Genomic DNA, 27,870 nt, shown 5'->3' on the forward strand with positions numbered 1-27,870 from the left:
CCTGGCTACACCTTACCTTCAGGGAGTTGAAGAGAGCAGTAAGGTCTCCCTTGAGCCTCCTTTTCTCCAGGCTAAACACCCCCCACTCCCTCAGCTGCTCCTCACAGGACTTGTACTCCAGACCCTTCCCTGGACACACTCAGGCACCCCAATATTGTTCCTACTGGCACCATCAGAAGCTCTCTCCAAAAGAAATGTTTCCTGATTAGAAGGGGACTTTATATCCAGGCTAGCACAAGATACATAATAAACAAATATAAAACAACAACAACAACAAAATTCTTCTATTAACACTAACAACTGAATCATATCAGACGCAGACTGCCCTGATTTTCCATCTAATTCACTTATCACCAGAAAGACCTACACTTCAAGTCAGCAACAGCAGCAGCTGACAACACAGCAATTACTACTCTAGTCAGCATTGGGGTAAACATTAAGCAGCTTGTTTTATTCAAATAAAGTGTTGTATTCTGTACCTCTGCACTTTGTACCACAAACCTACTGCAGAAAATCCACCTGGATTAGACAGGAGCAGGAAGTGTCTGTGGAAACAGCTTTACCCAGAGACTCACCCTTAATGATCGTTGTGTATACAGTTTGCTCCTGCTCAGCCCCTGCCTTCCGTATGGATTTCCCACTTTCCCCTGAGACCTCTTGGGGGATCTTTGCTGTCTACCCCAGGCTCCCCCTTGGCACCCCTTTTACTCTGTGCCCTCTGCCTCCTGTGATGCCAGGAGCCCAACTTCTGTCCAGGTTTTCTTTCCTGCAGACTGCACAACTCCTGCTGACAATTCATTTGCTCTTTTATCTTCCTCATCTCTATCCTTCCCTCTTCTTTCATTCTGGGTAACAGTGTTTTTAAAAAACCTCTTTCTATCATTTCATCATAACAGGCCTGGCAATTTTATTTTCCCAATTTCACTGTTTCCTCACCTCCTGCACTCCGAGTCCAAAGCATTTTTAACATTTTCTCACTCAGAAGCTTTTTCTGCAAGATGTAAGGTGCCAAACACCACAAGTTTAATCAGGAAATGGAACTCATTGAAATAACTATGCAAAGCTGTGAAATATTTACTTGGTAATTACTTTATTCAAGATAAAAACACATTGAAGCAAAGTAATTTTAGAAATAAAGATATTTTCAGCATTCAGAAACAGTCACCCATTTATATGAACATATATTTTTCAACAAGGCATTTGAGATGCATCCTCTGTTAAAAAAGAGAGGGGGAGGATACATTTACAAACACAAACCAAATCTGCTACCCCTCTTTACAGTTTGCCTAAGATGGCAACACTTTGAAAACCACAAAGAATTTGTTGCTTTTATGTAATTGTTTAGCTATTTTCATGGTATCCTGTGAAAATTTCAGTGCACCTGGAAGGTATGAAAGGCAGGTTGTTATTGCCATTTCCAAACACATCCTGTGTTCTAGCACACCTTGACATGATTGGAACTTCTCATCAGTAATTTCTGCTTGTCACACATTGCAGCATTTGATTACAGGTATCACCAAAAAACACATTCTCAATGCAGTATTTGTAGAAGGCTAATTTTCAAAGGATAGTTTTCAAAGGTGACATTTTAAACTAAACTCAGAAGGCAAAACAAGCAGAAATATGTACAGTTTCACATATCAGGGGATTATGTGAATTGCATCTTCTTTGGAATATGTAAAAAAATATTAAAGTGCTTTTTAAATGTGTCCTCATTGATTAAAAGGACAGGTATTTTGTACAAGTTTGATCAGTTGCATACCAACATCATTATGGTGTTTAAAGAGGCATTTCAACAGAAAGATAAATATTATCAGCACTTAATTTTAGCTTCTCAATTACGCATAACTATAGGATTTCCAGACAAAAATCCCAACTCTACTACTACTCAGAATCTATTTATTCATTGGAAAATACAAAATTAAATTATATAAAGTGCTTAATTCTCCAGTGCTGTCAGGTTTTAGAGCAAGTTCACTGGCACTGGTACCAAACTCAACTTTTTATTGTACTGTTTTCAAAAACTTCATACCAAAAAATCCAAACCCACAAGCCTATATACTCCAAAGTTAACCTAATTAAGAACTGAAAGTTCTCACACAAACAGTGGGATACCTGGCCAACCAAATACATAATTCAGAAATTAAGGCACTCTGTTATTCAAAATAGATAACAGAAAACCTTAATTTAAATGCAAAATAACTATCTTAAGTCTTTGTTAGGCACTACCTGGCTTTAAAAACGTCAGGGTTAAAAGTGACAAAACCAGATGTTAACTTAAAGCTGATAAGTTGTCTCCTCTTTTACAATTTAGGTTTCGTTTCTCATATGGAATAGCCAATTCTAAATTACATTCAAATTCACATTCCAGTCTTGTGAAGCTGACATTAGGAGGGCTCTGGATATTCTCTAGATCTCCAGTGAGGGGGAAAAAGTCTTTAGAAGAGTATATAAGAACTTAATTCACATGATACGAAATTCTGATAGATCAAAAAGAGTGTAAAGAGATTTAAGAATGATTAAGAACAACCATTTAAAGGTAAGTTGTTACATATTACCCCAGAAGATCACTTTCCATGTTTGAAATACAAGGCAAGACTGAGTGCCCTGTTCTGAAACAATAAACATGAGCTTTCCCTGGCAGCTGGTTTGACAGTGGTTAACAGCACTAAGATTCATTAAGTGAAGAGTAAGGTACCAATACACTAATACTGTATGAACTGCAGATATTTTTACTCCGTATGGAAGAAAACAAAGAGAGGGCCATTATAGTAAAACCTCAAGTTTGTCAGCTTCCTCCTGTGCCATGGTAAGGCCTTCATCTGTACTGCTGTAGTGATGCCATATTTGAAGACTTCAGTTCCCAAAGCCAGAAGCTGTGGCAGTACAGTCCACAATGCCTGTGGTTAAAAAACCTGAGTGCCAGCCTCGACCTCAGGACTACACATGTAGTGTTTTCCCCAGTGTGCAGCTGCTGGTCCCATCCAGCCTGCAGCCACTGCTACCAAGAGGTAAACAATGAAAGCCAAGAGGCTGCACAGATGTCTTGAATATGTTTGGCACCATAGAGAACAGCGTTGTGCTGTTTCTAATTAGAGAATTCTGCTCTCGTTTGTATTCTGAGAGAAAACATCTGCATCCAGATGCTGCACACTCATTTCAGGCTGAGAATACGGCATATTCAATGATTCATTTGGCCTCAAATCCTGGCTTTTCAGACTTGGTACCTGCTTTTTTCAGTGAGCCCTGAGTCTCAAGGATGTTCAGATCCAATCTACTATCCCCTATAAGTTACTTGCAAGAAAGAATCTTCCAAGGTTCAAAGTAATGTCCTTTGGCAATTTCCAAAGAGTATACATAATTATTTAAGCTCAGTTATGATCTTTCTTTTCACAGAAAATGCTAACAATGTCTCATTCACAAATACTTTTAATATTACATGATGTGCTTCACTCCTTTGGGAAATGAAATGTTTATGTGCTACTTTGACAAGTTTTTATGATTACTATTTGCCAGAACAGTAACAAATGTTTTGGACCATTCTCCCATAATCAACATTTGACAAACTGACAGTGATAGACAAAGGTTAAGCCCACCAAGTTTTAATATCAAATTAAAAACTATGCTGTCAGTTCATTTGTGGAATGCAACAACGGACAAAAAAATTCTCTTTCCAGAAGCCTAAATAGATCATTCTCACTGACTAGGAAAGCCTATGCAATTGGGTTCTTTTTCTGGAAAGTAAGTAACAAAATAAGCTGGAAATAATAATGAAAAAAAGCGCAGTATTTTAAAAGTGCAGCATTTCTTTGTTTAATCTGTTTTTGATGCTTATCATTTCTTCAAAGCTATTATGTTGAATGGACATGGAGCTAAAGTTAGACCAAACCTTCCCTCCATGGATGGTTTTGCAGCATTTTCAGGATACACGAAGGTAAAACTTTGCATAAGACTTGAAAAAATCAAGAACAGCTCCATTTTTGCCAACTGCTCTCCCATGCATACACGTTTACCTAAAGAAGAGTTAAAAGACAAGCATTACTGGCTTTATATAGTTGACCTATTTCTTAACACACATGCAATTCCTGTCCATAGTCCACAAAAGGCTCAAACTACTATTAAGCTATGAATTCTGAAGCCCTGGCCTCCTGTATTTGAGTATAAGCCTTGCTCAGCTGTACTAGTTCATATTAACAATATTTACACCCACAGCAAAAGTAGTATTAAAGGACAATTCTTAATTTCCATCTGGCGACTGGCTGTTTAGGAACCCAAGCCATTTTGCAAGCCACCAACCAATGATGTGACAATGATAATAAATCTACTTCTATAATTGGTCCTATGTGCAACTTTTACATCTCTCATCCCCAAGGCCCTACACTTGAAACACCACCACCCATCCACTGAGCTAATGACTCCATGTGGATTATCTTACCCATTCCAAAAGGAATGAATGACTCTTTCTTTATTAGCTGGCCATTTTCATCCAGAAATCTTGATGGTTGAAATTCATCTGGCTTCTCCCAAATGTTAGGATCTCTGTGTACTGACCACAGGTTGGGCACAATCACACTACCCTTAGGAATAGTATATCCCTGGAGCACTTTAAACAAAAACAGAGACAGAAACGTGACAAGTTGCTAGAAGGAAACATGGGAAAAATACCAGTAAAAAGACAACAAGAGGATGTCACAAAAAATTGTATCGATCCCTAGCTGTGGGCTGCAAACGTAGCAAAAGCTGAAGACAAAGGGGACCTCTGCTACCCTGCTTGAGTCAGAATCACACAAGCCTGAGCAGCTGGAAAGACACCAAGCTATACCAACAGCTTCTCCAGAGAGAAGGAAGCAGGAATTGTCAGAAATGCACTCTGCAGCATCCCAGTGCTGTGACCCATTTTCCTCCTGCTTCTGTGCTGTCACAGAGCACCACCCGAGTCAAAGGATGGATTCTGAACTCTTGTGACACAAGGGTTTTGAAATTACTTTTCTCATTTCAGCTTGTTGTACCTCACTCTCCTGCAAAGCAACACATTTAAAAAAGCAGATCAATTCAGTAATAGGTTGAAAAGCCAAGCATTGGTCTCTCACACTGACTTTGGCCAGTGCTCAGCTATGTTTATGAAAACACACGTATGAGTTGGAAGAGGGTATTTCTTAATGTTTTCTGTACATGTGAAGGTCAATGGTATAAGCCTTTAGCAAACCAATTACTCTAAACTGATGCTTTCAGACCTCTGTGTCAGAATGCCAAAAACAAAGGTGGGAGTTTCAGCTGCCAGCTATGACTAAGCGCATTAGTCAATATAAGCTGACCCCCCAGAGAATAAATCACTCGAGATTAGAAAAACTGCTGGATGTTAGGTCAGACATGTTGCTTACATAGAGAACTAGGTCGAGGCCTCCTGATCCCTATAAAGGGCATTTTACATTTTTGTTTTACAGGTCTAATACATAAATGAGGTCTTTGTAAATTACCACTAGATGTCCCATCAGACCTTCAGCCCAGAAGAAAGCTGTAGCAGCAAGTCTCTACAAATGCTTACCTGCAGTTTCTGAGGCCATTCGAGGAATAGAAAGGGGAACAACTGCAGTCATCCTCTGCACTTCCATAATGGTTGCCTCTGTGAAGGGCATTTGAGCCTTGTAAGCAAGAGAGGGAACTTTGTCACATCCTAGAACTGCTTCAATTTCTGCATGAACTTTCTCTGTTCAAAGGGAGCAAGAAAAAAAAGAAGTCAAAAGACATAATATGTGAGAAGACATCATCTCAATTCCATCTGACTGTGCTGCAATGTTAACACAGATTTATAATAATTACTTCAGGATGTGATTTCTAGCCGAAACAGCTATGTCAACATTAGCCTTAGGAACAGACTCAGTTAAGAAGAAAGCAACCAAGCACAATCTTGACAACAGTCAAGAGTAAGCTACTGAGATGACTCTGCTAGCACTTCATATTGGGAAGCACAGAAAAAGTCCTGTCACTACTCCAAACATATCCATAATCTTACTTTAGGAGTTTAATTATACAGTAACTTGAATGATGAAAACATCAAGCTTCTGCTCTGCAATTAAAAGCTTGTAAAGTCTGAGAACTGTGTGCAGTGTGTGCCTGAGTATGAAGAGCTGGGAAAGTTTTTCATGCAGCTGCTTTAGATACTTCATTCTGCAGCAGGAATTGTGGTGCTGTTACTGCAAGCATTGAAGCAATTTAACTTGTTCTTGCCATTTTCTACTTTCTATTCACAGAACCTAAACTCAGGTATTTCTCATTTCCCCCAAAGGCAGCAGCAGATACTCCTTTCTTACACTGCTCCTCTGCAAAGTAAAAAAAAAAAAAAAAAAAGTCATGAGCTTCTTTACTTTCTCATTCATGGGAAGCAAAAAATATCAAATTATTTGCTTGCCCCTTTCATTTCACTGAAGGCTCAGCATACAAGTAATTCTGTTCGTGGAACTTTCCAAGATTCAGGATTTGTTTCACCTACATACATAAACGATGATGTGCCTTTTCTTGCAGGTAACTTGCAATCTGGCTACACCACAGTCTTGAAAGGGGAGACCTCAAAACTGACCTTTATTCAAAAATAACAAAAGTCAGTTATCATTTTTTACCCTTTATATCCTGCATAGTTTGTGGCTGTCCTGCCTGCCTTTTCCAACCAGGATGCTGATATTCTGAGTTTTTGCTCTTTTCTCTCCTTAGCAGTGATACAAGATTAAATAAAAGCTCAATGAAAAAAAATCCTGTCCGTTTCCGGAGCAGCATCCCAAAGTGCTGCTTGGACTGTGTCTAATGAGCTACTGCTGCCACCTACTGGATTTTCCAGAAGAAAAGCCCATGCATGAGGAATATTAAAAAACACAAAAAATACATCAAGAGATGTGCTGATGGTGTGGCTCTCCAGTACCTTCTTTGTGGGGGGTTGCTACTTTTATTAGGGATATATCATAGCCCTATATTCAGGCATGCATGTCCACAGTAATCTAAACCCATAAATAAAACTTTCAATGTATATAAAAAAATTAAAAATTAAGGAGACTGTCTCATACCAAATGTTACACCAGTGCTTTATCCTGAACAACTCGTTTGTTTAGAGTTTCTAAAAAATATGAGGAACTCTGCAGAGAACAGCCGAACTGCTCCTTACATTACCAGCTGCAAAATGTCAACTCCAGCAGCCTCTGCAACAGAATTTTATTTCAACTGCTCCACTACTTTTCATATATTTAAAAATCTCACAGATCTTCAGAAGTCAAGGACCAAAATAAAGTCAAGGAACAGAACAAACTAAATACTCCCCATGGCTTTACCATGTTGTCCATCCACGTCATTCTCTATTTCTGTGTAAAAAACAAAACCGTTTTCCAAAGAGAAAAAACACTTTTTTTTCCCCTCTGAGAGCCTTTAGTTTGCCTTTCCATGTCTGCAAACAACTTTTGCTACTTCTAAAAGATACAGGTGTTTTCTCTAGGGAGGAAACACATTCAAGAGAAATTTATTACCAGGAATAAAAATGACAGGGGCCCATACGTAACTCCAAGGTAATCAGGATATAAGGAATGGGATACTAAAAGTGATACAGTCTGGACTACTGAGCATGTTTAGATTACTTGACGAGAGCCATAGCACAAGGGGAAATCAGAGAGAGGTAACAGAACTGTTAGAGATCAGCAGAAAAGTGAAAATTAACTAGCACATTCACATACAGCACCAGGGAGAAGGAAAAGAGGTTAAAAAAACTAACACAAAACTCTTCTAGATTCCATTTGTGTAATTTAGAATATATCTAATCCATGTAACTGCATATCAAGTCAAGCAGTTACACAACATCAAAAACAGAAAAATAAGCCTATGCAATAGAAGTTTACTTTAGATTTGTTTCCAGTGAATGCTCTCTCCCGTGTACTAACTGACGTCCTATTTTGCAATCTTTGGTCAACAGTCTGGTTGACTTTGAGCAATAAACTGTGATCCTGACCTACTTAAAGAGATTTTTCTAAACAGATCCAACTCAGAGTAGATGAGACTACTACTGGTCATAACCCACTTAGTTTTGAAAAATTCCAAAACCAGACATTCTGTTTACTCCCAGGGCAACCTGTGTCACTCCTTTGCCATGTTCACAGGGCAATTTCTTTCCTAGTATCTGATCAGAATTTTCTTGGTGCAGGTTGTTTCCTCTGCTTCCCTTCCTTCCACTGCACACCTCAGGGGAGACTGCTTCCATCTTCTTAGCATCTTTTGATCAGATAGTTACAGAAGGCATAAGCTTTCCCCTCAGTCATCCTTCCCTAACACTGAACAAGACCAATTTGTTCTGCCTCTGTTTTTGTCCCCTCTAACCCTCACCAACAGCAACCCATCCAACTGCCATGAGCACTCAAGACTGATGGGAACAGGCACTCTAACAACACTGGCAGCTGGTGCTGTGCACCTTGTGCAAGTCCAGTCTGCTTAAGCTGTCTCTGATTTGATCTTCCTCTACAGTAGGTAGTGTCCCACTTCCCCAGACTCTGCTACCAGGCTTAAGAACCTCCCTGCTCAGGGAGACATAAAGCAGACCTTAGAGCTATGATCTTCACACATATCACTACCATATGCCTGGAATGGCACAATTGCCAAAATTTTTCAAATGTGCTAAAGTTCCCAGAATTGCTTGGGAAAGATAAAGTTGTCCCAAACCAGAAGAAATTCACAGATTAAAGGGCTATTTAACACTTAATCTATAGCAATAACCCCAAAATCATCATCAAACAGCAGGATAGAAGATGCCTGATTACATACCAGCTCTTCAAATCATACATACAAAATGAACTCTTGGCACTTCAAATGATTTCTTCACTGACGCTGCTTGCTTCTGTTTCTGAGCATTCATCTAGAGCTTTATAGCCTGGAATAAATCACCTAGAATAAAAGTAATCTTACCTTGTACTTCAGGGTAAAGAGACATGTAGAGCAGACACCACAGCAATGTGTTTGAAGTAGTATCTGTGCCTGCGATGAAGAGATCACCAATGATAAAAAACAGGTAATCGTCATTAAAACTGCTCTCCTTGTCCTTCTCTTCTTCCGCATGGATGAAGTACATATCAATGAAGTCCCTGGGATTTGCTGCATCCAGTGTATCCCTGTGCTGGGCAATTATTCCCTTCAGAAAAGCAGTAATGTCTAACTCGGTTTGCCGAAGTTCCCGGAAGGGCCCAAAGGGAAGGTAGTAGAGCCAAGGGCAGATGTTGACGAGGATCATGTAGCTGTTCACGCTCAGCTCCAGGGCACGGGCCATGTTCTTCAGCATCGTCTTGAACTCATCATCTTCGTAGTTAAAACGCTTGCCAAAGGCCATGGAACAGATAACATTGGACACTGCGTTGCGAATTATTGGGAAGGGATTAAATGAATCCTTTCCATGTTTCAGCATTTCCTCCTTTATGAAGTTCAGCTCCTCAATGATTTTAGGCTCTAAGCTGTGTCTCCCTACTCCAAAATGACGCAGCGTTGAGAGAGAGAATTTCCTCTGTTGCTTCCACACTGGGCCATAAGGCGCAAAAATAACACCTGAAAGAAGAAGGGAGAGACTGAAACCAAAATGCCCAATTTTCAGTTGGAAATAGTTAGACATGCCTGCAACCCAAGAGCCAGAAGAGAAAGAAATTATACACAGCAAATCTCTCCCAAGCACCTGTCTAGGAGCTAAAGGAAAAACACAAGGTTCTTTATTATAGCTTTTGGAAATCCTGTCCCTCCTTTTCCTCATCACTGAAATGAATAATCAAGTTACATCACTAGTTTCATTAGAATTTGCAAGACACAAACAGATGGAGAAAAAGGAACAGTTAGTCTGGGGCATATGTTAGATATAGCCTTTTCTCCCCAACATCCTGAGACACGAACTTCTTCAGCAAGGCATAACAGAAGACACTGAAACACAAACTGATTTGCATTTTTCCCCTGTGTGTTATACAAACTTCTTGTGTCTAGTACAAGTGAGCTTTATCTTTAAATTATAATAAAAATACAGGATACTCACAGTGCAAGAGAACTGGGAAGACAGGTTCAGAGACACTTGGCAAAACCCTGCTTGATTTGCATCTCAACAGTTTTGATGCCCCTAGGCACTTGTTCTGCATGATTGTGTCATTATGAAACACCACTTAAATTAAAACCCTATTACTCACTTTCAAACAGAAACATCTCTTATGTTGAATTAAATGACCACACCAAAGACACCACAGGGTAACAAATACACAACCTGCAACTTCAAATGTACTCCCTGGTTAACCTGAGAAAGTTTAGTCATCAGGCATGACCTAGTTCTGGATTTGTTCTTCTAGTTTAATGACATCACTTTTTTTCGTGTGGGTTTTTTTTTTTCTGGAAACAAAAAAGTTACTTTGTAAAAGCAACATCAATTCTTCTGTCAACTGCAAACCTTAACGTTGAATTTAAAAGCAGAAATGGCCATAAGAAAATAGAAGTACATAAATACTAGAAGATGTACCATGTTTCAATACTTAACATTACTTGCATTTCTATTACAAGTTAATGTTCCTAGCTGTAATGCTAAACGAATAAAAACACATGACCTAGCTTCAAATGTCCTAAAGAAGAACATTAGGAAGAGTGAGGACAAGCTCAGAATCAGCTGTATTTCATCTTCTCTGCATGAAGACATTCCTCAGGCTATTTATTCAAATGCCCACTTCCTGGCCCTTCAAAAACAGAACCAAAAACTTTCCAGATTTCCTCTCAGCTGTTTCCTGTTAGCACTGGTGTTCTCAAGTAGGTTAAGTGAACAAACAGGAGTATTTGGGGCTGAACTTGGCCAAGAACCAACTTGGGTTTCCAAGGTTTGTGGCCGGGTTGTGAAAGAAATATAGATTTCTTGGAACAAAACAAAGTTACCACTATTTCTATCCTGCAACATAGATCTCCAAAACAGGCTATTCATCCACAGTCTCTTCCCTTTTTTGTTGTTAGGAAAACTAGTTATAGGATCCAAATACTTCCATTAAAAAAAACAGCCCTATTGTCTTGAAGGTAAAAGAGATTCTCCTAAGCCCACAGAACAGCTAACACCAATATTGGACACACCTCCCCACAGCCACTGAGCCCCTCCAGCAGTCCTGCAGAGAGCATGGGTGTTTTCTGATGGCCCCAAAGCCCAAACTGCTGCAGAATACTAATAACTGGTTTGTAAACTGGGGAAGAATTACATAGGAGACAGATTATGGAAGAAAAAGAGCATAAAAATAGAACAACAGAGGTAAGAGAAGAAAGCAAAGTCTTCAGTGGCATCCCTACCAAGCTACAGTAATGGAATAGTCTTTTGCTGATTTCAAAGAAAATCTGCCTGCCCTCAAAAGCCAGGTTACTCAGCACAGACATCTCTACTCTTAAAAAACACTCAACCAAAAAACAAAAACAACCTCTCCTGGAAACAAATTAAAGCAAAACAAAATGAAACAAAACAAACAACAACAAAACCTGAAGAACATACAATAGTAAATTCTGAAGCAATAACCAGGACTTCACGCTATCTGCAGAGGCCTAATTTCTATAAGCTGATAATGAAACCCTTTCAATACAACCAACAAACTCACAAAACCAGAGAGTTCATTTTATTCCCCCTTTTTACATGAAAAAAAATTCAAATCCTCACAAGAAGCAAGTTCTGGCAATGGCTTACTTACTCTCCTCCATCCCCATCATTTTTTACTGCTAGCTTTAGTGCTGCTACAATACTGGGGACATTGACAGACACCGCAATCACGACATTTAATAACATTCAATTTCTGTACTGTCAAATATCCTCATGTGGATATGCACAGGGCAGGGCTATAGAGGCAGACAACCACTCTGACTCCATGTACTCGGCATCAGTCTTTGCTACCTCTCATAGCTATAGAATACAAAAAACGAAAATACTAAAATTAGATGACAGAAATGTCTTGTTTCTCCCCAGTCTATTCTTTCGCTTTCTGCAGACGTATGCGACAATGAATTAAGAATTAACTACTGCCTTCTCCCTTAAGTTCTTGTGGCACTTTCTATCCAGCCAAGAAGGCCTCCCTCACTTGCTAATCCAATTGCTGAAATGTAGTATTTGCCATTTCTGATTCTTCTACCTGCTCTCCCTCAGACACAATTATTTTAGTGCATCTTACATGCAATAGAGCCACACAGCTGAGACAAGCCTCTCTTTCTTCCATACCATACCTGGCAGGGCAGGTCAAGGTAAAGACAAAACTACACCAGCAAATGTAGCTTACAAGAACACAGCTCTGTAAGTTCATACCACAATAGCTCACTTACAGAATGAAGGAATCCAAAGAACCCAAGGACATGCAGGAACCCAAAATGGACACTAAACCTCCCAGAGCTGTAGTATCCAAACTGCGAGTGATAGATCTGAAGGTACCCATTACCCTGCCTTTATTGTTTCCTTTCCTAGTGCACACTAACACAACTGCTGCTGTCCTCAGTGACAGCAGTATCTCACCCACAAACTCCTGAAATTGTCTCCCAAAACAATCTTAAGAGGCCTCCAGTTTGAGTGTTGTAACCCATCAACCTCCCCCTGAACCACACACAAAAAAAGCTACACTTGTTAGCGCAAACACAGCATCGCAGAGGCTCAGTCTCCTCATGCTGCCATTAAACCCAAGCCAGCACAGGGACAGCACCTGTAATTTCCACTGGCATTTGGAGAACCAGCCTGTGGGGGGCAGTGGCCCCACTGCTCATACCCACCGATTTCTCCCTTTGTGCACTCAGAACACACCACCTCTGTGGTTCACTCTACAATACTCCTTATCTGTGGCAATTCAGCATGCTGCTCACATGAGCTCCACGGAACAGCTGGGGATGTTTTATGGACTACTGGGCAGCCCTGATGCTGCAGTCCTCATGCCTGAGCACAGCTATGGTGCCCTTCCAGACAAAAAACAAACCTAGAGCAACACAATGGCCCTGACACAGCACAACACCGTCCCTGGGCTGGGCTGCAGCATGCTCTGGCTATAGACAAGTTCCTGGTACCTCCAACTCTCCTGGAGCACCCACTGGTGGAAGCTGCCAACTGCCCTGGCTACTCTTTGCTTCACCATATTCAAAGAAGTTGACAGAGAACAAGAAACATATGAAATTCACAGCATTCAAGGAAAAAGAAATCTACCATGAGCATGAACATGAGGTTTTACAGCACTGCTAAAATTATGTAACTCCTCTTCCCCTTTCCTCCTCCAGTTGTTGCTGAAGTACTGTATCTAAAAATACTCACGCATGATAACAATGTGCCAGTAACATCTGTCTTGGAACAATATCATAAAACCAACAGAATTCATAATTTGTTTTTTTATTCTTTAAACTAGTTTCAGAATGGTCACTGATAGCATTTTAATAAACACAATCTATGTCCCTCACTTCCTTCTTCTCTTTGCTGGGGCAGTTCTGGCATAGGGAGGAAAAAAAAAGAAGAGAGAGAGATAAATGTTTCATGCTCTTAAAAAACAGATTTCCCTAGCCTTGGAAAAAGTAAAAAAAGTAAGTTTGACAACAAGCTAGCACACTAACAAGCTTTCTGGGGTACACCTCCTAAACAGAAAATGGATAAGTATATTTCCATAAACACCGAGATCAGTAATGACCTAAAAACTAAACATGAAGAAATTCTACCCGCATTATTGTCAGCATGTGTTTAAACTCTTCATGCCTTTTTCCTGCAAAAGCTAGTAACTGTCATTCGCGCTCTTAAAAAAAAAAAGACAATCAAACCCAAATATGCTGGGTAAGTTTTGACAAGCAGAATAACACACTTGGAAACATCTCAGCAACAGTAGCTTGCACACAGGCAGCATGGACTGCACATCCACGGGACTCCACAGAAGCCTAATCTCTGCCACCGCTATGTTGGTAAGAACTAGGAGAGCACTCAGTTTTGTACCACTGCCCAAGGACTCAAAATTTCTTCCCCTCAGACAGCCAAATCAGAAAGCCCACAGGTGACAGATCAACTGTGCCTTCAATCCCTGCACAAATGCCAGTTACAGGAACAATGAGGTTGGGAAAGACCAAACCATGACCGAACACCACCTTGTCAATGGGACCATGGCACTGAGTGCCACAGCAAGCTTTTCCATAAAGGCCTCTAGGGATGGTGATTCCACCATCTCCCTCTGCAGTCCATTCCACCGTCAAACCACCCTTTCTGTTAAGAAATTCCTCCTAATGCCTAACCTAACCTTCCCCTGGTGCAACTTGAGGCCATTGCCTCTTGTCCCATCCCTCATTACCCAGGAGACCGACCTGCCACACCTCCCCCCGGCTACAAGCCCTTTTCAGGCAGCTGGAGAGAGAGATAAGGTCTCTTCTCCTGAGTCTCCTCTTTAGTTTAAGCCACCCCAGCTACCTCAGCAGCTTTACAGTACGGTTCCTCTGTACACAGAGCTACAGGGATCAGGCTGATTTCGGTCACCCAGAGATGCTCCGCGGTGCACGGCACAGCACTGCCAACTTCGCGGGGATGCTGCACCTCAGGGCAGGGCGAGTTTCGCTCTCAGTGCTTTCTGTCAGCAGCAGGGCGAGGGATATGTGCGAGGAGCAAAAAGCAAGTAAACAGTTCAGGCCACAATTCGTGGGAATTATTTATAAATTTCGGCAGAGCAGCCGCGGTCCCTAGCAGCTCCCGCTCCATATCGCTACAAGCATCATCCTGGCCACCACCGGGCATGCGGCAGCTCCCCGGGCGAGATTCGGGGTGCCCCCGGGCGCTTACCCTTGTGGTGTGTGATCATGAGGACGATGGGCACGGAGGGCCGGTCGCTGAACACCTCCGCCTTCTGCACCAGCGCCTCCCGCACCGCCCCGAAAGTGTTGAGGATGATTAAGGGGCGGTTGCCCACGAAGAGCCGGAAGACGCTGCCGTACGTCTTGGTGAGGCCGGTGAGGAAGACATGGGGCGAGAAGGCGGGGGAGAGCCGGTCGCCCTTCACGTCCACCGCCCACCTGCGCAGCAGCGGAGGCGGCAGAAGGGCGAAGGCGAAGTTGCCCACGAGCGGCCAGGGCGCGGGGCCCGGCGGCAGCCCCGACAGCGCCCGCGGCCACCGCCGCAGCAGCCAGTAGCAGCCGAGCCAGCACAGGGCCACCAGCAGCAGCTCAGTAGCCGTGGGCGGCCGCGGCAGCCACGTCCAAGCTTCCGTGCTCGGCCCCGCCATCTCCCCGGGCAGCGGCACCGCGGCCTCGCCCCGCTGCCGGCGCGTAGCGGTTTAAGATGGCGGGGGCGGGCGGGAGGCGAGGCCGGCGGCGGCCTGACCCCGTCCCGCCGGGCCTGTGGGCGGGCAGCGGGGCCGGGCCCCGACACCGCCCCGCGCCCCGCAAGACGGGACGGAGCCCAGTTTATAACGATTGAGCATAAACCCAGATGCCCTGCTCGTGTAAAAAAAAAAAAAAAAAAAAAAAAAAAAAAAAAAAAAAAAAGCGAGCGCCCTTCTACACCCCCCACAGGACTTGCTTTCAAATGCTCCTTACGCAAATACCTATTTTTTTGCGGTTTAGAAAGGAAGGAAATACAGATGATCCTTTTTCCCCATTCCCAAACACAAAACCCCTGCAGCTGGAGGCAAGTCACCGACATTTTCTGTTTCCAGAGCCAAGGACGAACCTAGAACCATGTCCCAGCTCCAGGTTCCCTGCTTGGCAAATGCAGAACAGCACAGAGAGGCTTCGAAGAGGGGCACTTAGATTTTAGAGGAAGACGTGTAGCCCTCCTCCTTTCTCTCAAATAAAAATAGAAATAAAAAACCCCAAACACACATACAAAAACCCAAAACACACCCAAACGCCCCAATCCCCTAAACACACTCAGAACTGGTTTTGAGGGTAACTTCCCCCTCCCTCTAGTACATGCCTTAGTGCACTTTCTCCAGCTGATCAGCAATATAAAATTTAACCCCTACAGCGGTAATTAGATGCTGAAAAATGCCACCGTCTGGTCTTCTCAATAATTTGCTGGAGCATGAGTGGCTTTAGTAAGTACTCTTAATATCCCCTTACTAACAAAGAAAAGTAATCATGTTTTGCCCACAGTGGTCCTTCTTTAAAGTGACCCCCCAAAATAAAAAATGCACAGAAAGGTGCTTATCCATTAAAAAGAGTGTCGTTAAACTATTTTTTAAACAGTTGAACATTCAGTAAAGATAGTGACAAGTTGCTCATAAAATAGTGGCTGAACTGTATTAAAAAGTTTTTATTGCAATTATACAGAAGTTACAGCAATTTCAGAAATACATAAAAGCTTTAAATTGTCGAGGTCAGTTTTCCTCTTAGCAATTAAGGCAACTCTCTCTTTAATCTAAACAGCAAGTGGACATTTTACCAGCCATGGATTAGACAAAAGAGAAAAACTAACAATAGATTTAAACTGGCAGAACAGAACACAGCTTTTATTTTGTCCATATTTGGCAGAAATTCAGCGGCTAATTACAATGTATACCAATAAAATGCATCTATTAGAAAAAATATGTAAAAACAGGTGAAAATTTAGCTGAACCAAAGACATTTTAAATCTGAATCTCCAGAAAAGTTTAAGTTTTGTAAATTGTGAAAATAAGCAGCTCAGGTATTCAGCACAGCTGAAACACATTACTGGTTTTGCCTGTTTTCTTTGTACAAGAGTAATCTAGCCTCACTTCCTTCTCAGTCTAGTCAAGAAGCTGAACTTGATTTTAAAAAAGCCTTCCTTCCCTATGTATGCAGTTGAAAGATTCGTTTCAGTGGGATATGGCCAATTCTAGGGTGTCCAGAGATTAAATTGCACATTAATTTTTATAAAAATGAGATTAATTTCAAAATTTTAAGTGATAGAATGTAACTTTTACTCTAACATACCAGTACATAAGTGGATGTTTCAAGTTAAAATAATTGTGGCAACATTAAAATCAGTTTCTCCAATTTAAATTAGAACCAAATAGCCTCTTTTTAAAGCATGGAATTAACAGCAAAACATATCCAGGTACTTTACTCATATTCTGTACACCCCAAATAACTACATGTACAAGTTTTAGCACTGTAGTACTTTCCATGGAAATCCTTCCTCTTCAGTCCTGGCATCAGTGTAAGAAAAATCACAATCCTTTAATACTGCACTTAAGGAAAAACCATTCTTCAAACTCTTTTACTCCTAACTGAGGAATCAAAGCATTTGATGACTCAATTTTTAACAGGTCAAAAAATAGCTCCATGTAACAGGCAAACAAATATCCCCACCAGAGTAAAGACTATCATATCTAGAAAACAAGAATTTAAAAACAGAATAGTTCAAGGAAAGTAATTTTTCTTTAAAGATAATCAGGTTACAGAGTTAAGGCCCAAGCAGAAGCATCAGAAGTCTAATTAACACAGTAAACTCTCAAAAGCAACATAATATTCTTCTCTCAAACTTAATCTTTAAATCCTATCAATGCTTAGGGCTGTTGAAAAGCTGGTCTCTGCAGCTGCTGAATTAGCACCCATGCTCTTCAAGTATGATGGGCTATTGTTTTATATGCTTTGAGTGTGCAGGCAACTTTTATTTCCACATGCACTTTATTCATTTAAAACACTCTCCTGGTCAAAAGTTCTGAAAGTTCTGAGTTACACTAGTGCCCTGAAACACATTTCTGTAACACAGCAGCAGTTAAAGCTAAAAATAACTGCTTTTGGTCAAGTGCATGTCACAGGCTCGCAAATGTTTTGGTTTTGCAAGGCATTGAAACATGCAGCCGTTTGCCCCTTACTATTTCTGTAGGTATTGCACTCTTTTTTTATAAATTAAAAAAAAAATACAGTCTATTTTCTCTGAAGCATCTAGTAACTAAGATAGGGAAATTATATTCCAATGTGGCTTAGGACTATTACAGATTACTTTGTTCAATCTTTGGCTTTTTCAAGTGTCCTACTAGTAAAGCAGGCATTGAGACAAGCGGGAAGACAATCCAGACTGTTGTTACTAGAGTACCCACGTTCACGCAACAAAAACCCCACCCAGCCCTGTTTTTATCCTAGATGGTGAGTTTGTTGCTGCTTTAAATTAAGTTACTCTAAAGATGGACTTGCACTGACATAGAAGTTTCATCAAATAGATCTTAGAGACCCATTTTCTTCTTGAAGTGTACTAGGAGGAAGTGATTTAAGAGAATATAAATTCTAGTATACGAAGGATGGCAATTTAGGGTACAACAACTTCAAAGCAGAGGAGTGTGCTGCAGTGCCACCAGTGCACCTGGACATGGCACTTGCTCTGCACATCCACGTGTCCAGATGAATTAAGGGCATTATGCTCATTTAAGAGCTGACTATAGCAGGATTACCATACTTGTCACAGGCAGATAATTTCACAACTGTAAGCTCACACATAAGGAGCCTTTAGTAAGAACTAAAGGCTCAATATTCTCTGAGGACAGAAAGTGTAGGTACTGCTGCCCAAAAATACCTCTCAGAGAGAGAAAGCACGCTGTCCATTATATACAATAAAATCACAACCAAAGGCAGGGGGAAGGCAACAACAGCTTCTGCAACAGAAGGCACAAGATAGTTTTTCATCTTAAAAATTTGCTTGTGAAGCTTTCAAACAAAGTTAGAAAATTACTTTGTTGTTTCACAATCTAAACAATCTAGTTTAAAGTTCATTCATGTGTTTTTATAATGCCCTGCTGTGAACTGCCTTGACAATTTTGTTTCACTTCTGTTCTTCAGATAGTTACATGGTCATGTCCATCGCAAGTTGTTTGGGCTTTTTTAAAGTTTCAGCAAAATACAAATCTACACTGCATAATCAGTGTCCTCCTACTAATACAGCTTTGTCCATTTCACATCCTCTCCCTCTGCCTCCAAGGCTTCAACAGTGATGATCAAGCCAGAGAATTATTTTCTTTAAACTAGTAGCCTGTCCCTTAATCCTACCTAATACAATTCTTACATTTTGCACTGAGCCTCAGAGGATTAGTTATCATAAAATGTAGGAAAATTTAGAATTGGACATGTAATTTAGAACAATTTAGACTCCTAATGTCTTCCTGTATTAAAATATTATTTTTTTGCAGTTTTCATACAAAACAGAAAGAGAAATCTGTTGTATTTATATAAAAAGCATTTGGAACAGGCTTAAAATGTAGAGAAATTGTTTTACTGAAAAGGTGTCACAACAGCTTTCCTTAGTGTTCATGTGTAATAAGAGAATACCAGCTCTTTATAATATTTCAGATTATTAGCACCATAAATCGATATAAGGTTTTTGATTTTTTAAGATGTGGGTGGTTATCTAAAGAGTCCAGCTGTATTCATTAGTACACAGGCTGACCATAAAAAATTTCAACTTGAATGTGCCAAGTAAATCACACAGGAAAATTTCTTTAACATGTTTTTTTTACCAAATTCACAGTTGGCAGTGAAGTGATCATGACAGACAGCACCTCTGGAGAGAAAAGCTACAAGACGCTCCTGTTATTGCTTTTTTAAAGTACAGCTAGTGCAATAGTTGGTTTTGGTTTGGGTTTTTTTAACACAGTGAACAGATGAACAGTGAACCCATGCACAAATCACAACTCTAGCTCTAGTATCTCTTGTTCGTATATAGCAAACCATAACACTCAGTTACCTAACAAAGTATCAGCTATAAAGGGTTATCCTGAAAGTTTTACAATGAAAAAACCAACTCTTGCTAATTGTGAAGAATTTATATGAAAATAACACCCAGTTTGCAAAGATCAGTAGAAACTACAGCACCAAAGGTTTCTCAATTTGTAATAGTCTGCTGCATGATATTTGCAGAATTGGACCCTAAAGCTACCGAACAATGCCATCTTATCAGCTCCTTATCATGCACGTATTACAGTATTCTTATTTGACCATGTAGGGTTCCCTTAGCAGCCCAGTTCTCTTCTTGCCTAGTTTTTCTAAGGTTGGAAAAACTCCAGCTCCAACTGACATACAGAGCTATGGATACACAGGATCCAAACTAGAAGTTATGCAAGAAAAGCTGCAGCCAAAGTCAGGTCCTGTTCTGTTTTTAGGAAAGTCTTGAGAGTTTTCAAAGTCACATGGGAAGTATGAGAACCACAGCCACCAAACCATTATTTCTGCTTTCACTTCAGTTTCCTTGGTATAACCCTGACCTCAGAAGCTACCAGAACCTTTTTTACATCTCACACATGCTCTCCTAAATCACAAAAATAAATACAAACAAATGTGCCAAACATTTAAGAATGAAGAATTGATTCCTGAGGGAAAAGAAGTATGTCCTAGCACGTTAGGTTTTGAAACTTGAAATTATTTTCATGTACTAATTGTGCAAGGACATGTCTGGCAAGAATGCCTTTTGGCTTTAGGGTTAATTATGAGGCCTTCTCAAATTTAAATCTCACTCTTCTGTATTAAGCCATTTAAAAGACAATTGATAGAAGCAGATGTAGTTACACAGGAGTCTGAACCAGCACAGGCTTCAGCATAAGCAGCATTTTGAGTGGCAACAAACTGAAAAAGTGGAATGCAAACCCAGTTTTTACAGAAGTAACAAAGCACAGCTAAGTCACTCAAGATGTAAGAGGGGTTGGTGTTCTGTAAAATTTTTTAAGGTACATACACAAACCCTTCAATGCTAGGGGTAAAAGTAAGCAGGGAAATAAGTTTCCTCTTGGTATCCTCAGAACACTTGCCATCTTTAATGAGAAAAAAATAATTTGGAAAGCAAACAGTCCCACTCAAATGCAACTCACACACCTAAAGTAACACCCAATTGTATATTCAGTTGAATTGGAATGCAACTGATGATTGGTTTTACAGAGATTTTCAGCCCCATTCATAGTTCTGATTAGTAAGTGACCTTCCCTTTTTAGTTATTACCACCTTTTGTACTGCACTGCTAGTCCAAAAGAAGCTCAAAAAGACAGGTAAAGACAGCTCACAGCCACCTCTACGGTACAACTTTGTTTGCCTTCCTAGGGAAGCTGCTGTGGTACTGAATCCAATATTGCTTATGCCAGAGAAAACCCTTTCCACACCCATGTGCCTGCATGGTGTCTGGTCCAAACTGCTCAAGATGCTTTTATTTCAGACTAATTTCTGAAGACTTTTTCTCTTAATTAACAAAACAAACAACCAAAACAAAACAAACAAAAAACCAGCAAAACAACAACAACACACACACAAAAAAACCAAAAAAAAACCCCAAAAAAACCCCACAAAAAACCACTACCCAAAGTCATCTTCAAACATATTTCAGCGAAGATACCTTGTAAAAATTATCTCAATTGGGACAAAGGAGATTCTTCTGTAGTAGTTCTTTGCAGTGTCACAAATGCCAATCTCCTAAAGACCATATTATGCTGAGAGAAAAGTCAAGAGCTGACATTATTATTATTAAGGCACAGCTTGAAAGAAGACTATTTCTCCTAGAAGAAACCCATGCACAGACACTTTAAAACACCTTAGATACTGTATCCAAGGGATCTGCAATTTTTCCATTGACATTTACCAGAACTAAACCCAGTTATGTTTAACCATACAGACAGCAAGCAAAGACAAAAACACTCACTACTCATATAGCAGCAGGTCTGGATCAACCACTACAGGACCATTTTAAAAACTGCAAACACTAGCTATAATAGCATAACACAGTATCTTTTTTCAACTGTAGTACTGGTAAGACTGCATGTAACATGCAGCCAATATAATTTGAATTCAGAAAGTCACACATTGCTCCTCCCAGTAAGAAGTGGTCTGTCCTTTCCTCCTACCTAGTTTGCATCTTAAAGGTTAGTATACAGCCAACAGTCATAGAAAACAAACAGCTAGTTAATTTGCTGAACTCCTTTACAATTAAAAAAAAAATTCACTGAGAAAAAGTTAAACCTTTGTGGTTTTTTAATCACTGATTTACAGTAAAAAGAAGGAATCCTCAACACTAGTATTTCCTACACGCATTAGAAACTGCACAGTATTGTTACTTTCCTCTTTAAACATCATTCAGGCATTGAGCGTTTAGTTAGGAAAGATGAGTTCAGACCTGGAGAGTTTCTCTGCTCTACATGGGCTACCTGTATCTAGCCTGACATTCTTATGTACTGCTTTCTAGGTTAATACAATTTAATCATATGGTTAAATCCATGGAAACTGAAGCCAACTAGAAAAAAGCTTCAGTATGTTTTAAGAATTGCAGCTCTTTGTTCTTGTTTTAGAATCCATTAGAGACAGCTTGTAGGAACAACTTATAAAAAACTGCTAATAATTAAGTACTTTAATCTCCAAGCATCTTTCACTGAGTTGGTTTTTGTTTTTATATTGTAAGTTAGGATGAGAGCCCGCAGAGATACACAGCTGTACCATAGAATGATGTGCTTAATACTGATGCTTCCTTATAGGTCTAGGGGATTTTTTGCAGAACTATTACACAATTTAAATCTACACTTCTTAGAAGTTAGCTCAGTTTCATGCAAAAAGCAATATAGGATCGCCATCTACTTCAGTGTTTTCATCTTCCTTCCTTTTCCTTATAAATACTACAACAAATGCCTTTGTCTCTATTCTCTGTTTCACAGCACTTCTCTCTGGATTCTAAGCATCATAAAGTCAAACATGAAGGCTTACTTATAAGCAAAGTTATTTTAAGGGCATGCTAGGATATTTTTTGCATGTGCACTGAAGCAGCAACACTCATTTGAATGGTGCCTAACAGGAGTATTTACTTTTTAAGATCCCTATTCTGAGTAACTGAATTTAAGACATTGATTTTACAATGCCTGGAATAGAACACATCAATACAGCAGTGTTCAATCTTACAGCATCCCTCTAATTTTGTGTGCCCGTATAAGAGTTCTAGGTAAGTCCAAAACATGTATATTCCATGTATTAAAATATTGTAATTGTAATTGTATTGATATTGTAAAAATATCAAGATGACAATGGAGCTCTTACAACTATTCGATTTGCCAGTAAAGCAAAATGGTTTCAGTCCATCTGGCAGCTTGGACCTATTTTCAAAATCACCCCATGAATCCTTAAGATTCAAGGTTTATGCATAAAAACAACACCACCACCACAAATCCACCAAAAACCAAAACCCCCAGTAGCAAAGAAAAAAAATCCCCACAAATAAACAAAAAACAAAGAGCTATGGGAAAGTTCATGTGAAGTTAATGGAAAGACTTCACCTTGCACTGAAGTTAATGATTCTCTCTCTAGAACAGTAAATCCCATCTAATGAAATGAGAAAAAGAATTTAGGTTAGTACCAAACAACTTAGGATAAACTGTCTAGCCAGATACTACTGATAGGAGAAAGCCAGAGATTGACCAGATTCTGATTCAAGGCCCTGGTAAGTGGATTTGCAATAATCCAATTAAGAAAATGGTCTCGCATGCCTTTTAAGACTTCCCAGTTCTGTCTCTGTTGCTGAGCTTTATTTCTCCATTACATGAAGGCAGCGCATTTTAAACTTTTTTTAGTCTTATTGTCTCCCAACTTTTTTTGAGGAGGGCAGCAAATCCAGCCGTAGGATTTATAGCAATGTTTAGCACAGCCTATTACGCCACCTCTGGCGATCTTTCCATCCAGAGGAGGATGACTAACAGTACCATTCATGTCCACATGAGAGTGCTAAGCACGTACCTAAAAAGCTGTCCATTTACAGTGCTTTCAAGTAGACATTAACAATTTCTGGCATTAGAAGCATCTGTAGCATGACCACTTAGTAGCACATTTCTTTAAATGCTCAAGTAAACATTTTAAATCCAGACTGAAATTTAAATTGGGCATTTTAAGAAAGCCCATTAACATTTACATCATACTAACAGGTCAGGTGTACAAAAGTAGTGGATTTTTTACTAAGTGTCTGTAAAGTTCAACATGTAAATGCTCTTCAGTTGAGAGGAGCATGTTATAGTCAGAGTAAAGGGGCAGCTCATGTGACACCTAAGAAATATTACTGTAACCAGGAAAAAAAAAATTAGTGACGCACCGCAAAGTATTGGGCACATACAGACCAAATAAGATACTGATGTTGTTGTAGGCCTAAGCAAAGACCAAGTTTCTCCTTTTCACCTACTGCAATCTCTTGCTTCTTAGAATGAAACTATACTTTAAGCTTTGTATACATTTGTATACAATGATCAAGATGTTAAAATTAGTAATTTTTATGTAGCAGTTGTGGTTTGAATTGGATAAACTACTGTAGCAGTAAAAACTAGATTATACCATTACTTACCCCTTGTTATCGCCTTGCATATAGGTCTAAAGAGTTGTCAAATACAGCTACACCATCCAAGTTTGTAAAACCAATTAAAAACTATCTAGAGTGTATGGAATTGGGGCTTTCTGTTAATTAAACAAATGCATGCATACCCATTTGAGAGCTTTCAGACAATGGATAAATATTAAGCACCTAAGGGAATACTGAGCCAGAACAGAAATCAAGTCTTTTGAGCCAAAGCTGTTACTTAAACTTTCCTTTCGTACTACAATAGAAGTCTCTATCAAATTCAGCAGTAGAATGAAAGCTTACACAGCCCAACAAAAGCAGTCTTTTCTTGGTTCTATTTTATCACTTTCACGTAATTTTCTTTCAGAAACAGGAATAAGTGTAAAAAACCCCAAACACCTCATCCTGCACCAAGATCTGCTTTGCTGATCTATTACAGAAACCCCATGGACGCATGGTGGTGGTTATGCAGACAATTAGATATCTAGACTATCAAAGTGTTTATTTTCCAGCCACTACATGAAAACCACTGCTTAAGCTCCTTTGGTAATGCCTTTCATCATGCTATTTTCAAGGCACGGTGATCACTAATGAAATCCATTCATAACTCTTAAAAGACAGTATTACTACCAGTGGATTAACATGAACACATTTAAGATATCACAAAGCTTAGATTTTACCTTAAAAAATTATGATTGTGAAGTAGTACTCATATGACAGGTACCTTGAGAGATCTACTGACTGGTGTTGAACAGATTCATTTATATGATACAGAAAAAGGATTCAAGAGCTTTTTGGTATTGGCTTTTTAGCTGCTAAAGGTCTGCTAGACACAAGCAAATGAAAGCACAGATATGCCCATATACACCCAACTTCAGGGGCATATTATCAGAGTCTACTAAGCTCATTCTAATTAATAAAACCAAACATCAGCACAATTTCTTTCTTAACTTTTTCCAAAAATGTATTGAAAGAACACTTTTTATTGTATTATTTTGATAATGCACAAAATATTTGAAACACACATCAAAAATATTCTCATGTACAACTCAGAGCAATGATCCCCTTAATTGAATATTATTATATTTGAATACTCTGTATTTAATTTTATAACTTTAACTGAAATTGTCATTATTTAAATTGTGTTCACACTTGTCACTCAGTTCAAGACATTCTTAAAATATGCAGCATTTTGTTTATATTAGTATCACCTCAACACTTAATGCAGTTCTATCTTTTCATTAGGTTTTAGTGAAGATCTGAAAATAATATTGAGTTAACTACAGAAATTAATACAGAATATAAATGGCTAAACACGGTGTGCTAATTTTCTACTTTACTTTCACAACAATACAAACAACATAAACCAACAAGAAACAGGTAGCTGTTAATCTGTGGTTTTGTTACATGTTCACCCCATGGTAATATCCCCTATTCTCAGGCAACTTATTTAAATAGCCATTTTAGCTGGACTGAAACCCTTGGGAAAAAAGGGAATCTACATTCAAGTTCTACAACAGTGTAATTTAATATGAAATTATTTGAGGTTGTAATTGAAGAAATGATGTTGTAGATATTTCACCTTAGCACTTCTTTGTTTTTTTGGAGTTTTTTTTAAGTCAGTCACAGAAACACGTGTCAAGAGGTAAAAGAAAAAAAACGAAATTCATTGGAGAATTATGGCTCCCAAGCAAACCTGCTACACAGCTTCAGCAAGAGATTGCTACTAAAATTAAAATTTATTTCAAATGTAGCCCCATTCTGGACCTGGCCTTGCATTCTTTAAGCAGGTGAGAGCTGTATGACTTTTGCCTGCATCAAGAACTCTGTGATCACTCTTGCCAGTAAATCATTTTGTTTAAGGTGTGTGCTTTTGTGTATATATGCATCTACATACACTGACAGGCACTGTATATCTATATACACAAGGACAGCTGCAATTCAATATTTAGATGTTGAAACTATGTCCCTTATTAAAGATAAAATTTTAGGCTCCTTGAGCTCTGATGTTAGCAGCTACATCTAATTTGCAAGTTCATCAGGTAGCACAACTGTTTAAATATAAAATTACTAATAAAAATGTAAAAACTGGTCTATAGTAGGATACATGGGAGTTAATGGTGTTAAGTAGTATTTTCGGGTCATAAGATATTCATACCCGCACTGCGTAAAAAAGTCAGACTCACTTCCAGCTGTACCAGTCACACAAAGGCCTTACCTTCATTAGCAAAAATAATGCAACAAACTACTTCCCACAGTTGTGTTATTTTTTTATACACCTCAATACGCCAATATCATGCCTTTACATTTTCGCATGTTTTTGCCCTTACGCACTCCAGAGCTCTGAAGATGAGACTTTTGGATGCTTCTGTGGATGAGTGACAGTAATGAAAGTGTTACTGTGGTCTTTGGCACCTCTATCTCCTTAATACAGCAAAGTCCTGCTCCAATTTTTCTTTAATAAAAAAGTCCATCAGTGGTGCATTTCATTAGCACTGAAGAGTAGAATAGCTCTGAACAGCCTGACAAGAGGAAAACATTTGAAATGCAATATATGTGTCTACAATTGTCTATCCATCAATTGCACAGAAGCTTGGTCCATTTCTTCTGTTACAGTCTTCTTAGGGAGCTTTGGTTACAGCATTAATGTTTTGGTAAAAAAATCAAAAATGAAAAAAAACAGAGCAGATGCTTTCCTTCTTTTCTTCAGGTAGATTTTTCATTGTCTTCTCCTGTCTTCTGAACGCGTGAATACTTTTTGCATGAAGATTTGAAGCAGCTGGGAGGCCAAGATATCGGCCATGAAAAACTGCAAGGAACAGAGCCTTGCACATTCTTCTCGAAGAAATAAAATATTGGATACCACCATGCTCGAGAGAGAAAATTCGTCTGTGAAGACACCTTTAACGTCTGTTTGGCACGAGCATGTAAAGAGGAAAAGGCAACTGTCAGTTTAAAGGCTTATAATCAGTTACAATTAATCAAGACAACAGCAAAAATGCAATGCATTTGCATGCATTTCTGCAAATACAGTGAGTATTTGGCCTAGAAAACACAGAATTGAGATAGACATTACAGTCAAAATGCATACTACAAACAGAGCAACCTTACCACAATGGAATGCTTTGTTGCTGTGCAACATTTAGGGCAACAAGCACTCAAACCTTTTTCAATATGAGTGCTTTCAGGCACATTGTGTTTCCACTGATGAGTAATAGTTGAGAATTAGATTAAATGGGAGCTATGCTTCTACTTGCAAGTGTTACTGAAACAACAGCAGCAGCAACCCTCTGAACAATGTACCTTTAATGACATTTACACAAGAATTGTCACCAGAATTGTAGGACTGTCTAGGTAATTTCAGTTGACCAGAAGTTTTATTACTCAACTATGCTTATTCATAAGCTGAGACAAAGAAGGGCTAATTCTATACATCAACTACAGCATTAAAACCTCAAAAAGTATTTTTAAGACAAATTAATGTTATTTACTTAAATAACAAGTGAAACTCCTTGCCCATTATGTTTAAACTTCAATACGGAACATCTATTTTTATTCTACTAAATTTAAGAACTAACTTCCACCTGTAGGCAACTTTAACAAATGCAGGCTACACGTTGATTGTGAAGGTATTTGCC

At 39.4% G+C, this 27,870-nt stretch overlaps 2 protein-coding genes across 4 annotated transcripts in view; both read right to left on the reverse strand.

Moving 5' to 3' along the window:
• Positions 1 to 1,073: 1,073 nt before the first annotated feature.
• On the reverse strand, positions 1,074 to 15,453 carry LOC134564599 (cytochrome P450 2U1). Its single transcript, XM_063423516.1, has 5 exons — positions 14,780 to 15,453; positions 8,932 to 9,561; positions 5,546 to 5,707; positions 4,436 to 4,603; positions 1,074 to 4,013 (listed from the first exon to the last, which is right to left on the reverse strand). The coding sequence occupies exons 1-5, from the start codon at positions 15,216 to 15,218 to the stop codon at positions 3,835 to 3,837; spliced, it is 1,578 nt and encodes a 525-aa protein (XP_063279586.1). The 5' UTR covers positions 15,219 to 15,453; the 3' UTR covers positions 1,074 to 3,834.
• A 769-nt stretch (positions 15,454 to 16,222) lies between these two features.
• Positions 16,223 to 27,870, reverse strand: part of SGMS2 (sphingomyelin synthase 2) — a 44,896-nt gene continuing 33,248 nt past the window's right edge. For all 3 annotated transcript variants that reach the window (XM_063423517.1, XM_063423519.1, XM_063423518.1), the window contains exon 6: positions 16,223 to 27,142. In XM_063423517.1, coding sequence (XP_063279587.1) covers positions 26,939 to 27,142 — 204 coding nt within the window. In that variant the 3' untranslated portion in view covers positions 16,223 to 26,938. The remainder of the gene's footprint in view (positions 27,143 to 27,870) is intronic.

Source organism: Prinia subflava, chromosome Z (assembly GCF_021018805.1).
Source record: "Prinia subflava isolate CZ2003 ecotype Zambia chromosome Z, Cam_Psub_1.2, whole genome shotgun sequence".
NCBI classification, from domain to species: Eukaryota; Metazoa; Chordata; class Aves; order Passeriformes; family Cisticolidae; genus Prinia; species Prinia subflava.

Coding starts and splice junctions, on each gene's coding strand:
- LOC134564599 (XM_063423516.1), bottom strand. CDS start 15,218: ATGGCGGGGCCGAGCACGGAAGCTTGGACGTGGCTGCCGCGGCCGCCC. Junction 5,708..8,931: donor TCTTTACCCTGAAGTACAAG/GTAAGATTACTT, acceptor CCCTTTGAACAG/AGAAAGTTCATGCAGAAATT. Junction 4,604..5,545: donor AATGGCCTCAGAAACTGCAG/GTAAGCATTTGT, acceptor TTTTGTTTAAAG/TGCTCCAGGGATATACTATT.